The sequence below is a fragment of the Caretta caretta genome, chromosome 5, assembly GCF_965140235.1.
Source record: "Caretta caretta isolate rCarCar2 chromosome 5, rCarCar1.hap1, whole genome shotgun sequence".
Taxonomy (NCBI): Eukaryota; Metazoa; Chordata; order Testudines; family Cheloniidae; genus Caretta; species Caretta caretta.
The window spans coordinates 46,802,621-46,819,358 of NC_134210.1; the positions used below are offsets into that span (position 1 = coordinate 46,802,621).

The 16,738-nt window shown below is 42.2% G+C and overlaps 1 protein-coding gene across 2 annotated transcripts in view; it reads left to right on the forward strand.

The window, feature by feature from the left end:
• Positions 1-2,843, forward strand: part of TBCA (tubulin folding cofactor A) — a 61,173-nt gene extending 58,330 nt beyond the window's left edge. For both annotated transcript variants that reach the window (XM_048849545.2, XM_048849546.2), the window contains exons 3-4: positions 356-442; positions 2,145-2,843. In XM_048849545.2, the coding sequence (XP_048705502.1) occupies positions 356-442; positions 2,145-2,225 (168 nt within the window). In that variant the 3' untranslated portion in view covers positions 2,226-2,843. The remainder of the gene's footprint in view (positions 1-355; positions 443-2,144) is intronic.
• The last annotated feature ends 13,895 nt before the right edge of the window (positions 2,844-16,738 follow it).

The following is a 16,738-nucleotide window of genomic DNA, read 5'->3' on the forward strand; positions in this document are numbered from 1 at the left end:
CCATTGGGAAAAAAATTATTCTAAAAGACTTCATTAATTACACTTAGTTTGTCATGTTTAATTATACTATATGTATAATATGTAGGACATGGAAATGCCATATAAAAATCATTTTCTTATATATGCTTTAATTTACTCACTACAAATGTTAAGCAATTATATCTGTTAAATAAGATGTAAGGTAGTGTCATTAATGTGAAATTATCTGTATTTTCTGTGAGGTAGCTGTTTTAAACATCTTTGAAAGTCGTTTTGACAACTATTTTAGAAAAGAATGAGCTTTGTGTGAGCTCTAAAATCGGTTTATGCAATACTGAAATGCTCTTCATTTGTTTCACGGGCTTCTCTTTCACAGATTGAGATCTTGCAAGAATCTCGAATGATGATTCCAGATTGCCAACGCAGATTAGAAGCTGCGCATGCAGATCTTAGTCAACTATTAGTAAGTATAGCGCAAAATAACTCTTACCTTGAGCATTTCATGTCTCCTGGCCACAAAGACTTAAAAAGCCAGATTCTTTCATTGATAGTGTTGTATTAGCAAATTATTTAGCTCACAGTGTAACAGTATAATGAAACCAACTAAGATTGGACACTTTCTACTTTGTATATGGTATTTTGTATAGTATTTTGTGTATATTTCCACGACTAGTATTATGTAGCAGAATAGTTGATTTCAGAATGTGTATCCGTAAGTGAATACAAAGTTGAGTGTAGATATAGCGAAACAATACAATCAGTAGTATGCTTTAATAAAAGGAAGTTAAGAAACACGAAATGGGACATGTACCCAGTAGACACTTAAATATTGAGACATTAAAGTGGAGTCCCTTGCTTTGCAAGTTATATTGCCATACCTCTTAATCTCTTTAGGTGAATTCAGGTTTACAGATGGAACATTCTGCTTGCTTTGATTATTTCATCATTAAAAATAATCACAGTATCTTAAGATAAGTAGTTAGCTTGATTTCAGTGGAACTATTTGCATATGAATAGGGGTGATATAGGAATTTAAGGCCCAAACCTGCTTTACCTAGCTTTAAGGTCACAGGATTACATTAAAAAGCTGACAGTTTCTTTACCAGCAGTCTAGTTACCCATGTAGATTTAAACATTACTGTGAAGTGTAACTATACAAAGGAATCTTACCCACATGTGGTGAGTGAAGGAGAGATGACTTGGTAGAATTCCCCTCTGCTGATCTCCGTTAAGCTGCCAGCATTAGAGCCTGAATCTACAAGATGCTGAATGACCTCAACTCCTGTTAACTTCAAGGGGAGTTGAAAGGCTTGTCAGATTTTCCATGAAGCGCTCTGCGCTTTGCGGGATCAAGCTGTTAGACTTCATCTTTTTGCAGGTGCATAGTAGTCTTCAGATTGTTTACATGAAGGGGTTGACATAATTTACTGATTAGTCATTGCTACTGTTCCCTAAATTGAGAAGGCAAACAGATAATGTATTTTGATCAAGAGACTTGAAATTTTTCAACAAATCCAAAACTTAATACTGAAAAGTTCTTAAAGGTCATTTTCCCCTCCCAACACACTTGCATAGTTCCCGTTAAAGTGAACTTCGAAGAAGAATCTCTTTTTAAATGGACAACCTCAAAGAAGGTTTCAAGTCTTCCTAACTGTTAGTCTTACCTCTGTTGCCATTTCTGCAAACTTTCGTGTGGGCTGCATTTTGGTTTGAATATTCCTTTAATTGAACAACATATAGAAAATACAAATAATTCAGACTTCTAAATTTGACATGTGCATGATTTAACTACTTTACTCACTGTAAAAGGGGAAGTGGGAACTGCCTAAATTTCTCTAAAATCAATGTATTCAATATTTAAATGCCCTTCATGTTTCTTGGACTTCCCCTTTACTTAGGATGGCACCCAAAGTTTAAACTGGAGCCACATGATGTTGGACAAAATCTTAGACTGATTTTAGTGTTTTTTCCCTCCATATTTTTTAAACTAGCTGGCCCCAAGGAGCTAATCCAATGATGCAAGCGATGTTATTACATCTAACACTCAGCACTAAAAAATGGAATTTTAATATAACATCTGTTATGTCATTGAAAGCATGTCCAAGTTATTTTCAGAGTACTTAAAGCTGTATAAAGAAATCTAATTTTATTTTATTGAATTTCAGGAAAATGAAAAAGAGTTGGAAGAAGCTGAAGAATATAAAGATGCACGTTCAGTACTGGAGTCAGTGAAGTTGGAAGCCTAGATGTTCTTCAGTACTCTTTATGCATTAGCCTGGGTCCATTCCACACTTTTAGTTTGATCACTGTTGTATTATTTAAAGTAGTGTAAGAATGACGACTCGCTGAGATTCCCTTTATGCAATTGCAAATGACTGGCCTTTCTCTAACTTGGAGACATCAAATAAATTACTGTCTGATACATTTTTGGTTTTTATATTTTGCCTATGGCTAGAAAACTTAATTGACTCAAAGTATTAAATTGCAAAAAAAACCACCTGTCTTTGAGATAAAGCTAGGAATTTACTAGTTGGTGAGGATGAGTTTTCTGTAACAACTTAGCATCTTTATTATTATCCTAAAATGTGTGAGGAATGTGATGACTCAGCAGATATTTCCAAAACTACTTAAGTTGGAAAGCATTTGCCTTAACAAATTTCTGTTCTAACAGGAAACAGTTTAAAGCGATTAAGCCTGCATATTCTAACAGGACACTTGTAATCTAGTATGTTGTATATTTTTACAAACTTGTGTTATGTATATGTAACTTCTCAAATATATAATGCTCTTTAGTTCTTATTTTAAAGTACAGTACTAACTAGAAATGGGCCTAAGACATTAAATAAAGATCTGATTCCAAACAACCTTTAAGATAGAGTGCATTCATATGTGAGTTCTAGATCAGGCATAACCAGAATGAAATAGCCTTTGCGAGGAGCAATATGGTAGATGTCCAGTATTTTCCCCACTACTTGCCCCTGCAAAAAATTGTCAACTGGAACCTACTCACAGAAGTTTAGAAAGGAACCTTTTTCTTCAGGGTGCAGCTATGCCTCTTTGCTAGCTCTTGACAAAATAAGTGATTTATTGGATACAGGCCAGGACCTGGATACTGTGAGGGAACTAATGGAGTCGTGTTTCGTCTGGATGCAAGAGTATTTAAATTTGTACAAATCCTGTGGTTCTTTTGGGACAACTCATCTGAAAAATAAGCTGTGGTTCTTCTGGCAAGCAAAGTTTTGCATGTTAATTTACTGAGTATGAGACCTTTTGGCATGTACTTTAAGAGCAACAAAGTACTATTTGTCCTTCTGGTGCTATATAAATATTCCAATAAGCTTTTATTTAAAGAGCCTGGCTTTGAATAGGACCTCATCCTGGCAAGTACAAAATGGTAGGCATCGGCTGTCACGAAAGTATATAGTTAACTGATTTGTGGGTGTAGTCAGATAATTAACTGTTTAAATGACATCAATTGCACCTGCAATTAATTGCAGACAAATGCATTTTCCAAACTATAGTTGCTATATATAGTCTGCTTCTCTGAATTGGGGCCTAATTTTTGCACATTTCTTAGTTTGTAGAACAGAAATTACCCATTTCAACCAAATAATGCAGTTACAGATAGTTAATTTGTTATACCATTTGCACTCTGTGCAGTAGTTAACTATGATAGCTCTTCTTCTAAACTTTCAAAAAGTCTATTTAGTATGCCAGTCTGTCTCTGGCATATTTTTTCTTGCTTTATTAGTAAGCACATTTTCATGAAAATGGGACTCTTGTTTTAGAATTTAATCTACCCCTGCTGCTACTTCCTCCTATGTCAGCAGTTTACCTGTCATACCATTTTGTTGTAGTGGTGGGGATTTGAGGTCAAGAAAGCATTATTTCTGACTGAAGAATGAGCAGCAAATAGCTGTAGCTATAGAAAAGTGACATACGGAAAATGAGGCCCAAACAGGATTATAGTTAAAATTTCCTCCCCCAAACTTCTGCCTGAGACATTGGTTCATCTAATTTAAATTATGTACTATTTTCAGAAGTTTATAATATGCTCCATAACATGCACCTTTCTATACAAAAGACAACCATGAAGAGGATATTCCTTGGCCAACATTCTGACAATTACCCTCCTCTCTGAATTCTTCTCTGATACATCAAGATTCTGATGATGTTTGTTCAAAAAGCCTATATAACTGGTCTCTCTCTCTGCTGTCCTGTCTGATTTGTGAACAGTACTCATCCATACATATGTCCATTTCTCCCACCAGTGTCTCCATGTTGCCTTTTAGCATGAATGCTCTTCCTGAGCTGGTCAACAAAGCAACTATGCTCTCCTCTTTTCAATCTATCCTGCAGATCCACTGCTACCACAATATCGTCAAGAAAATTCCTGACTGGTTGTCAACTGACTGAAGTGTTTGTTTCGTGGAGAGAGGAACTAAAGGAAACTAAAACCAACATTGGACATTGGTGTAAGGAAGGCAAGAGAGCTAAACTGTAAAGGGAGGATAGACAAAATTTGTGACTAACTTAAAAATATAGCTAGTAAGACACATGCCTATCATTCCGATCACTTTACTTGCCTGTTTTATCTCACTATCCTACCCGCATCTCTTGTCTTTTTAGATTGCATGCTCTTCAGTTCAGGGACTCTTCCTGTTTGAAAAGTATGCGGTGGACACAACTGCAGTCTAAAAAACAGTAGTTTAAAAGTAGCATCTTCCATGGAAAACTGACTATCAAAATTATGGCTGAGTTGCGGACAAGTCATGGAAAATTTCAGAAAAGAACATAAGAACAGCCATACTGGGTTAGACCAAAGGTCCATATAGCCCAGTATCGTGTCTTCTGATGGTGGCTAATGCCAGGTGCCCCACAGGGAATGAACAGGTAATCATTGTGATCCATCCCCTGTAATAACAGACCTTATTATTTGTGGTAATAAAGTCCATTTTTACTTTTTTGCAATTTTCTGCTGTCAGTAGCTTGGGACTGAGAGCAGGAGCTAAGCCTGAGAGATCCTGCTCTCAGCCCTGGACTGACCGGGGGCTCCCGCTGTCAAAATTTCAATGGAAGCCTCATATTGGGATTCCACAGTTTCCACAGTATGCATCCGATGAAGTGAGCTGTAGCTCACGAAAGCTTATGCTCAAATAAATTGGTTAGTCTCTAAGGTGCCACAAGTACTCCTTTTCTTTTTGCGAATACAGACTAACACGGCTGTTACTCTGAAACAAATTAAGTAGGGACTTAGTTAGTTATACTGCATATTCAAAAACCAAAAGTAACATTAGTGCTTTATTTCTCTTTGCCTCTTTCTTGAAACACAATGTTCAGGTAATTAGCGGCATAATTACCTGTAGTTGGTTAACTGCTTTTGCTGCATTAAGAAAAGATAATTTAAAAATTGTGCATACAGGCAGTTTCTTGAAATATTTCTTGTAGGTGGACTTTTTGCATGCATGATCCCATTATATTGAAATAATTTTGGTTTAGTACTCATTACATTACATTTCAAAGGACAGTCTCTAAGATGCTGTGAAAAACAGGACCTCTAAATTTTCAGTGACAGCAATAGCGGCTGCATTTATTCGTTTGAAACATGTACTCTCCTGTACTCATGACTGGGCATTTTTTAATTTCCCAATTATGGACCTAGTCTACGCAGAAATGCCCACTGCCTTCCAAGATCTCTGCTTCTTGGCAGGCTGAGTTCTCTTCTGTCTTCCATAACCCCTTAATCTAGACCTTCATTCTGCCAACTCTGGCCATGTAGCAAACGGGAGTAACTATTTTAGATCTACGTTGAAATGCCACCTGATTTTTATTTATTTATTTATTTTCCCCCTAGAAGTCTTCAGGTCATTAACAGAACCACTAAATTTCCTCCCAGCTCAATTGAGCAATAGTAAGAATGGCTGAGGATCCACTGACCATGCACAGTCCAATCGCTGGATGTTTTCTAAAGCCTGCTTCCAATACAGCAATCTAACTGTATAGAGTCAATGACCTTTGCCTTTAGGAAAGGGGATGAAGAAGAACACCTTATATTGGGCATTCAGAGACTACCAAAAGAGAGTATCTTTCTCCCTTAGAATTATGACCAGCTGCCATGCATACTGAGCACAAGAGGTCTGATGATCTGAGAGTCAATAGCTGTGGAGGTTAATGTTGGCTGAATCAATCTCTCATTCATTCCTACCATTGCTGCATATTTTAAATACCATCTAATTGCTTGTTTAGCTTTAATGACAAGGCAATAGTCAAAGGCTCTCTACATTGCTGGAGCCAGAGAAGGGTAGTCACCAGAAAGATAAAGACCAGAAGGAATTCTGCACAGATAGAAGTTTCCAAATTGATGCCAGGTCCTCAGTGTAGGAAACTGGAAGATATCTCTGAAGATTACTGGTCAAAAGGAACGGGTATGTATAGAACCTACCCATGGATGGTTGCTCAGCACAACCTGCAAGAAAATCAAGCTTGTCCACAAAAAGATCTCCAACCAGCCAAGGAAGACAGACTATCCTTGCTGGGGATTCTATACCAACAATAGAAAGAATATCCTGCCAGTGACAGAACAAGGTGTTGTCTGCCTGTCTTCCTTGAGCCAAGCCATGAGACATTACTCAAAGACAGGATAGGCGTCTGAAGTTAACATGCAATAATCCAATAGTGATGGCTCATATCAGCACTGACATTGCATTGCAGGATCTCTCTGATTATAGATGACTTCAAGGAACATGGACATGCTGCTTCAGCGTGCTTCCAAGTGATCTCAATCTTTTCTGCCTCGCAAGTAAAGGAAGGCAGAAGATTCTGGAAGTAAACCACTGGCTAGATAAGTTGTGGAGGATTTGAGTTCTTGGAACTTTGGTCCACCTTCTATGGGGGCTGTACAGTTTGGTCTCCAGAGAACCAGTCTTTTCATGGGTAGTTAGAAGGGCATTTAATAACAAAATGAGAGGGGAGAATGGAGTACTTGGCAAAAATATCAAGATACTGAGCAAAATAATTAAGGAACCAAAGATGATGAAGAGGAAAAAAATTACTTAATTGCATATACACCAATGGTGGAAGCAACTGTAATGAAGAAGAGGAATTGGAATTCCTCATTTATAGGCATATGCAGTTGAAAAGTTCAATTTAGCCTCAAGTTAACAGTGTAAGGCTAGCACAGGATTTTCATCTCATACTTGGTACTACTGTCTTCTGTTGGACTGTCTCTGAAACAAATGACAGCAATGCACTCATTTTAAATATGAATGATTTTTGCAACCACCAGGAATAAAATTCTTTGTGACTATTGAAGTGCTATTGAACAAGTAAGTTCACTCTAGCCCTTCAAATGTCCCAGATGCCATTTTCATAAGCAAGCTAAGGAACTGTGGTCTAAATGAAATTACAAAAAGGTCAGGGCACAACTGGTTGAAAGAGCATACTCAAAGAGTAGTTAGCACTGATTTGGTGTCAAACTGGGAGGATATATCTAGTGTGGCCCTACAAGGGTCAGTCGTGGGTTAACTGCTTGTCATTATTTTCATTAATTACTTGGATAATGGAAGGGAGAGTACGCTTAAACATTTACAGATGACATCGAGCTGAGAGGGGGTTGCAAGCACTGTGGAGGACAGGATTAGAATTCAAAACAACCTCCACAAATTGGAGAAGTGGTCTGAAATTAACAAAATGAAATTCAGTAAAGACAAGTGCAAAATACGACATGTAGGAAGGGGTTAAAAATCAAATGCCCAACTACAAACTGGGGAACAACTGAAAAGGAGCTGGGTTTTTAGAGGTACAGTTGCAAAAATGGCCAATGTGTAATAACAAGACTGTTATATGTATAACATGGGAGGTAATTGTTCCTCTTTACCTGGCAGGGCTGATAGCTCAGCTGGAGTATCCTGTTCTGGGTACCAAAAGGAAAGTGGACAAATTGGAGAGTCCAGAGGAGAGCACAAAAAAATAAATAAATAAATAAAAGGTGTAGAAAACCTCACCTGTGTGGAAAGGTTTAAAAAACTGGCCATGTTTAGGCTTGAGAAAAGAAGACCTACCATGGAGCTGCTAGTCTTCAAACAAAGAGCTAGGGCAGCATTTCTCAAATGGGGGGTTGGGGGTCTGCGGGTCTGCGGGCCCTGCTGATCAACTCTTCCTCCTCCCTCCCCGTGCCTCCTGTGTGCCGCGGAATAGCTGTTCCCAGGCATGCAGGAGGCTCTGGGAGGAACAGGGACAGGGTGTGCTCAGGGGAGGAGGTGGAAAGGGGCAGGGCCTGGGGTTAGCAGGGGGATATGGGAGTCTGCAAAAAGTTTTAAATCAAAATGGGGGTCCTCAGTTTGCTAAAGTTTGAGAACTACTGGGCTAGGGAATAGGGTTCCAAGGGAGCTGTGGAATCTGTGTCATTGGAGGTTTTTAAGAACAGTTAGACATACACTTGTCAGGGGTGATCTAGGTTTACCTTATCCTGCCATTAACACAGGGGGCTAGATTTGATGACTTCTCAAGGTCCCTTCTAGGCCTAATATCTATGATGCTTTCAATTCTGCAAGACCAAACGAGCTGCCAGAAATACGTATATGAGGAGCTTTGCCTGATTTCCAACATTCCTGGTTACAACCTATTAGGATAACAGGGAAGACCCAAACTTGTTTAATACATTTTCAGTCAAAATGTTTCTCAATGATGTGCATTAGCTGAATTTGAACAAGTCATTGCACAGCTAGAAAGCAACTTAGTCCACTGAAGCGCACAGCTTTTCAGAAGCAGAATATTTCTTTAACCTTTTTTTTCCACTAAATTAATATGGAGTCAAAATTAATGCTGTAATTCTGTTTCCATTGTATGCATATTCCTACATCCAAATGACGAGGAAGGAAGATGGTACTGCATCATCAAAGCCCGGGAGAGGCAGCTGAGCTCCAGCTTCCATTAAAGAGAGAAGAGCATGGCTGTCAGCAATTTTGTCCTTTGAGTAGTGCCCACTGTGACATTCCCCTGGTGTTATCCGGAATGATGATCTGCTTGGTCACTCCAATTCTTGGCTCTGGGAACCAGCCTTACCCTGCTCTGCTGTGAGAACCCCGCTCCTGGGCTGTTCATGCACAGCCTCTGGCATGTAAGCTGCTCCTTGGATTGTGCAACAATGACACTAGCCAATATCTCTGGTCCCAGACACAACCCTAGGAACCTCCATTTTACAGCGTCCAGCTATGCCCGCTGGACGCCACAAGCTTAAATGAGTTACCAATTTCTTTGTTAAATTGACTGTGTACCAGGCTTATTATCCCAAGGGGGGAGTCTCTGACACACTTCAAACCAAGTGCATGGCTTCAGGTAGAGTAAACAATCAGATTTATTAACTATAAAGATAGATTTTAAGTGATTACAAGTCAGATTTGGTCAAATGAAATAAAAGCAAAACACATTCTAAACTGATCTTAACACTTTCAATGCCCTTACAAACTTAGATGCTTCTCACCACAGGCTGGCTGGTTGCTCTTCAGCCAGGCTCTCCTCTTTGATCAGCACTTCAGTCGTTTGGTGTAGTATCTGTAAATGGAGGTGGGAGATAGAGAGCACGCGCACGTATAGCAAATGTCTCTCCCATTTATCATGTTCTTTCTTCCCTCTTGGCTTTGCCCCACCCCCTTCAAAGTGAGGTGAGCATTACCTAATTGCAGTTCCAAACTGACCAAAGGAAGGGGGGTGACTCCCTTGAGAGTCTAACATTCTTTTGTTGCTGCCTAGGTCAGCGTCCTTTGTTCCTGTGAGGCTGGGCTGGGGTTGTCCCATACCTGCCCTGATGAGGTGTGAATTGCCTCTCTGTTCTTGGAGAGTTTTAGCCTGGGCTTGCTTTAAGCCATGAGGATACGTTTTCAGCCTCATAGCTATATACATGAAAGTATAACCCATAATATTACTGTAACTAACAACCATGCTCAGTGCATCATGAGTCTTCCAAAGACACCCAACATGACAAACTTTGCATTAGATACCACACAATCATTTTATAAAGATGAACATGGGGGTGTAGGGTGTTCCCCCAATATACAGAGTATCACACCCACCAAATCATGCAGTAACTTGTATAAAATGGTGCAGATATCCTTAAATCTAAAGTGTGGTTAAAGTAAACTACACTGAATAATTTGTGATCAAAAGTTACAATGGAGAAACATTCTCCACAGCCTCAGACAGCGATTTAATTCTGCCTACTTACTTTTAGAACCTCTACTCTGCAATACAGTGAGTAAAAAGCAGTTGAAAATGGTCCTGCTCAATTATTCCCATTGAGAGTCTAGAATATGAGCCAGATCTGCTGTTTTAACACCCTAAGCCTCTACTGGTCTCATTCAGATCCCTCCTGAAGACCCACCTCTAATGCAATGCCAAAAAACTAGCACGTCCTCTACTTAGGCACAATAGTCTCTACTTATATACTGTATCTATCTTGTGCAGGAACTGCTCATTTGCGTGGAGAAAGAGGATCAGATGTTGGACCTGGACATGAAAAGTGAAGTGGTGGCTATGTAATGGAAGACAATGGAACTGACTTGTGGCGAGAGTAGGGAGGAGCAGAATTTAGTGCAATTAACTGTAAATTTAAAAAAGCAAACCTAAGACTATGTACAAATCACCACCTTGATCACTGCTTGTATGTAGTATCTCTTCACCCCACCCACCAGCTATCTTTTTAGACAGTCCCTGCCCTGAAGTGTGTACAATCTCTTTCTCTGGTTAGAAAACTAGCACATTTTAGGACACTATGCAATAAAATATAAACACTTATCACTGGAGGACAGGACCATTAGCACAGAAACGTTATGCCACCGCATCATTTCTGGGACTTCCTGCCTTCTCAGTCTCAGTCTCTCAATTGTAATGGAGCCAAGCTTCTGGGGTTTCAGCCATTGCCTTTGTAATCACGCAAACAGAAGTTCTGTATTATAGCGGGGTGGGGTTCTGCTTAAAAACATATGACCTCAGTCTGGGATTTTCAAAGGCGCCTTAAGGAACGTTAAGCACCCAACTCCCATTAGCTTACAAAAGGAGTTAGGGAGTCTAACTCTCTTTGAAAATCCCAACAGGGCTACAAACGTGAATATATATGGCATATTCATCATCCTGCCTGCCTCCCACATTGATCTCCAGCCCTATGGAGCATCCCTGTACAGAGGGCTGGGATAATGCTATGGACTAAAGAAGGAGGAAAGCTGTGGACTGAGCTTCTCCTCTGTCCAGGCCATGGAGGGAGGAGGGCACTCATGGCCCCACTGATCTGTTAATGTGGAACATGGGCCAATTTATGGCAAAATGCTGTAAGTGTTTATAACTGTTGACAAGACTTCGGGGCAAGTTGCATAAAATCCCATTCAGTATTATAAAATATACTCAACAGAGAAAAAAAAATGAAGTCTTTAAAATGAAAATAAAATGATAATGTGTCTGTCACCAGGAGATGTAGTATTTGGTTTCCCTTGTCACTAGAGCTGCTCAATCTTTTTCAGATTGAGTTTTTGATAAAAAGTTTTTTGGGTGAAAATTTTCACAGAAAGATATTCCTACATCTGACCCACTCTTCTTGTCACCTCTGTGTAAGACTAACTTGGGGCCTGATCCTAAAGTGTGCACTTAGACCCAATTATTTTATTGCAAACATTTGCATGAGCAGGTAGTGTTGTAACGTTATTGGGAGTCACCAAATGGCACTGTTACAGATAACCTTACAAGTTCTTTTTTGAGTAGATGTAGCTGTGTTTTCCACTTAGGTGTAAGTGCACCCAGCAGAGCTGGAGAAATTATGGAGCAGTACCCATGCAGGGGAGGCGCTCATGCCTTGTGGCTGTGGCCCCTTCCTCAGCTATATGAGGTGGCACTGTCCTGGTCCCCCTCAGTTCCTTTTTACCTCCTGTGGCTGGGTTTGGAGCTCTATGTTGCTGTAGCCTCACAAATAGTTTCGTTTTCTTGGTGTATATAGTTAATAGTACCCTTACTGCTAGAGTAGTGTTAGTTTAGTACTTTGTTTCCTCAGTGATGCCCTCAATGGGGTTTAAACATTGTCCTTTGTGTAGAGGAGTACTCCCCAACAGTGATCTGCCTATGAGGTGTTTGCTCTGTCTTGGTGAGGCCTACCTCAAGGAGTGTTGCACGATCTGTAAATCATTTACTAAACCGACTCAAATGGCTCGGGACCTCTGCATCAAACAGCACCTACTTCAACAGGCCACATGGCCGGATTCAGTACTGGGGCCCTCATCAGGTCAGAGATTGCCCTCGGGCTCTGAGAGCACTGCCATTTCACATTCGGGGCCAGGCACCTCTCCAAAGAGGCAAAGGAGCCATTCCCCATCGACTGTGCCAAGGAAAAGGTCTCATAAGACCAGTCAAGACTGCTCCATGTCTCTGGGTGACTTCTGCTTCCCCTAGGGAAAGTGCAGACTGGCACAGAGCCAGGATTGGCATGTGGGACAGTGCAGGTACCTTTAACCCTTCCCAGGTACCTAGTAGGAAGGTTAGAAACCCTGTGCCATTGACACCAGTTCCAGCCTCTGGGCATCTGTCAAGTTCAGTACCAGCAAGGGAGATCCTGGTACTGACTGTATCCATATTGGCAGCATACTAGGCAGCCACAGACAACCTCTGCCTTTTGGTCCTGACCTCGCCTTTGATCCAGAACTTTGCCAGGGCTGTAGCCATTATAGCCCCTCTGATTGAGCGAGCCACTGAGCCATCAAGTCATTGGACTTTTGCAGCATGTAGCCACTTCCCTGGGCATCCAGGTGGAGTTCTTACAAGAGAACATCCACAAATTGGTGGATGTTTTACATCCATCTGCTCCTGCAAGAGTTGCCCTCCCAATCAATCCTCAAACCATCTAAGGCCTCTGGAGCTTAGATACTGCCTACAGCTAAGCACATGGAGAAATGCTATTTCATTCCTGTGCAGGGATCTGAGGGGTTTTGCTCCCATCTGGCCACAAATTCCCTAGTTGTGACTGCAGTGAACAGCAGCAGGGTAGGTTTACATCCATCCCCAAGGATAGAGATTCCAAAGATTTACACCTCCTCTTCCTTACATATGCGAAAAATCACTAACCAGTAAGCCTTGCTGTCCAAGTATGATTTTGTTAACTGGACAGCTATATCAAAGTTTGCAGACCAGCTGCCTGTGGCCTTGTAGGAGGAGTTTCAGGCATTTGTCATGGAGGGCTGTTTGGTGGCTAAGACATCCTTGCACTCCACACTCAACTTTGTGGACACCTCAGCCAGGGTCATAGCCTCTGCAGTCACCATAAGGAGGGCTCCCTGACCACAGAATTCAGGTATTTCCCCTGATGTCCAGCAAGCCATTGAGGACTTCCTTTTGATGGCCAAATGCTGGGGGGGGGGTTGTGTTGTTTTTTTTTTAAACACAAAACTGATGACATGCTGCACTCCTTCAAGGACTCCAGGGTTACCCTGTAGTCCTTGGGGAGGCACACGCTGGTAGCACAGAGGTGCCATTATGGCATTCAGCAGCAGCATCACCTACAGTTTGCCCAGCCTTTCCCTCCTCTGAGGCAATGGGATTACCCCAGAAAGAGAGAGAAATTCCACAGGAGAAAGCAGCCAGGCTCAGGGATTGGCCAGACCATGTACCCTCCCCTGGTGCTGTCCAAACATCTATTTTGATTCCTTGGTCCAGAGCACTGTTCCAGTCATTGCTCCTCCCACCTCCAGTGATTGCTGGACCTAGGCCATAATCCACAACGTTGGTCTGAAAAGGATTGGGCCCAGATTAGGAAGGAGTCCAGTCTGTGAAAGAAGCTTATTGGAACATCTCTGACAGTGTATTCAGTTTCCTACTGTATTAGGCTTAGACTTGCATGTTTTGTTCTATTTTGCTTGGTAACTTACTTTCTTCTTCGAGTGGTGTCCCTCTGGGTGCTCCACTCTAGGTGTTGGTGAGTCCCTGCACCAGAGATTTCTCACAGCAGTACTCAGTCCGGGGAAAGGCACGCACAGGAGTTGTCTCGTGCAGCTGTTGGCACCTCCTGTAGCGCGCCCTCCCCCAACCATCCCTCAGTTCCTTGTCAACCATACTTGGCTACAGACAGAGCTCCACGGCAGTGCTCTCTTTGATACTTTCTATTAAAAAAAAAAAAAGTTACAAGTTACCTCGGAACTTCTTTTTAGTCTATACTTAGTTACATTGACAGGTTTCAGAGTAGCAACTGTGTTAGTCTGTATCCGCAAAAAGAAAAGGAGTACTTGTGGCACCTTAGAGACTAACAAATTTATTTGAGCATAAGCTTTCCTGAGCTACAGCTCACTTCATCGGAGGCATCCGATGAAGTGAGCTGTAGCTCAGGAAAGCTTATGCTCAAATAAATTTGTTAGTCTCTAAGGTGCCACAAGTACTCCTTTTCTTTTTTAGTTACATTGTTTAGTTAGTCTTGGTTTCATTAGTTTCTCTTAGAGGTTTTTCTTTAAAAAAAAAGATAGAGAGAGAGAGAGAAGAAAGAAAAAGACTTTTTCTCCCCTTAACTCCCCATTTGGGAATAGTTTCTGTTTACCATTACAATTAACCCTTATCTCTCAAGAGGCAGGAGAGGCTTAACTGCAGTCATGCTGGGCTAACAGGATTTAAAAAGTGTGACTCCTGCAGTGAACCAATGCCAGTCTCTGATGACCACACATCCTACATTTGCTGTCTGGGAGAAACTCATATCTCCCAGAAATGCATACATTGCACCAACTTAACAACAAGGGCAAGACGTGACAGGGATCTCCTCTTGAAAATGCTTCTGCTGGAGAGATCTTGCCAACCTCCGCAAGAGATGTCCTCCGGGGAGTCTCATAAATCGAGACCCCTGAGCTCTGATGAGGCTCCGACTTCCAAAACTGTCAGGAAGCGAGCCTCGACCTCTCCAGCCAGGGTCTCTCAGAAAAAGAGAGCTTCCCCAGCGAGGTCTTTACCCTCGGTGCTCCACTCATCCAGAGTGAGCACTCATGAGGCAGCGGGCTCCTCTGGCACCGTCCCTTGGTGGACCCTTGCTGAGCCCCAACACGCAGCACTGCAGTTGAGACGTCAAGTCTCCTCCACGGCACCGAGTACCCCGGTGCAGAGCACACGGCACAGGCAGCAGCACCGCGATCAATGCTGCCGCCACCGGTACCAACCCAAGACTTGCTGCTGCCTAATAAGCTGAATCCAGCACCAGTCAGTGCTCCAACGGTCAACCACAACCCCAAGGCGGGACCAGTGCAACTCCTGCATCCTAATAACATAGGAGTTTCTTCAGCACCGCAGTCACCACTGCTCGGCACCAAACACTCCCCGAGCTACATAGCACGGTACCATCCTTCATGTCCTGCACCAGTCTCCATGCATAGTGGTGAGGAAGGAGACATGCAGGACAATGGCTTCTCCTCTCAACGTTCATCCCTATCACAGAGGAGACCTACATGGAATGCTGTGAAGCCTAAGCCTCAACCCTCTGAGCATTCAGAGCCCTGGTATGCACAGCACTGGCCTTACCCATTGCCACCTTAGCCCATGCAATGGCCACAATGGGGTCCTTGGCCCTCATACCAGAACCCCTATTCTGGTCCCCTTTCTCCAGCAACAAGAGGTTCCAGAGTACACCCATCATTACCACACAGAGAAACCTTTGACCCCCGTGAGACAGAGATAGAAGAGGAAGAGATACTATTTCAGGCAGACCTGGATGATTCACCACCTGCTCCACACTTGTCTTCTGCACCAGACGAAGCGGTGATGTCGTCTCCCCCTACGACACCAGATGACCTGAATCAATTCCAAGAACTCTTCAAAAGAGTAGCAAACAGCCAAGAAATTGCCTTACATGAGGTGCAGGAGAAACAACATAAGTTGTTAAAAATCTTACAACCGGCATCATCGACCAAGATTGTCCTCCCCATGGATGAGGCTATAATGGAGCCTGCGGAGGTAATATGGCAAACACCAACATCGGCACCACCCACCAACGAAAGGGCTGACAGAAAATACTTTGTTCCAGCAAAAGGCATGGAATTTTTGTTTTTGTTCTCTGGTATTAGAGGCTGATAATCAGCGCAGTAAACAGCCTTATTTCCACTCATCACTGCAAGATAAAGCACACAAGAGACTGGACCTCTTTGGGTTGAAAGTTTACTCATCAGCCACTCTTCTGCTTAGAGTTGCCAACTATTCTGCTCTACAAGCAAATTACAACTACTCTAACTATAGTAAAATACAAGAGCCCGTGGAGGGCCTCCCCGAGCATAAACGTCCTCAACTCAATGCCATTATCCATGAGGGTCAGTTAATAGCCCCCACAGTGCTGCAAGCCTCAATGGAAGTAGCAGACACAGCAGCCCAAACAACCGCAACAGATGTGGTTATGAGAAGAACATTGTGGTTGCAGGCTTCGGGAAGTCCAAAAGAACTACAGCTAAAAGTGGAGGACCTCCCCTTCAATAGGGATCAACTATTCTCGTCTCAAACAGACGACGTCCTCCCTACCATGAAGGCCTCCCAAGCGATGCTGCGTACACTAGGCATATACCCGCTGCCTGACAAATGCCCTCACTTTACACCATACCAGAGTTCACGAGACCCCTCGTTTAACCATCAACAACCAAGATACTTCACTCAGAACAGACCCAAACAATGGGCTCAGAGACAACGAACTCCACAGAACCAGGCCTTGTCCACCCGTCCATCTACATCTAAGTCACAATTTTAAAGTCTTGGTCGAGGGTATACACGACCT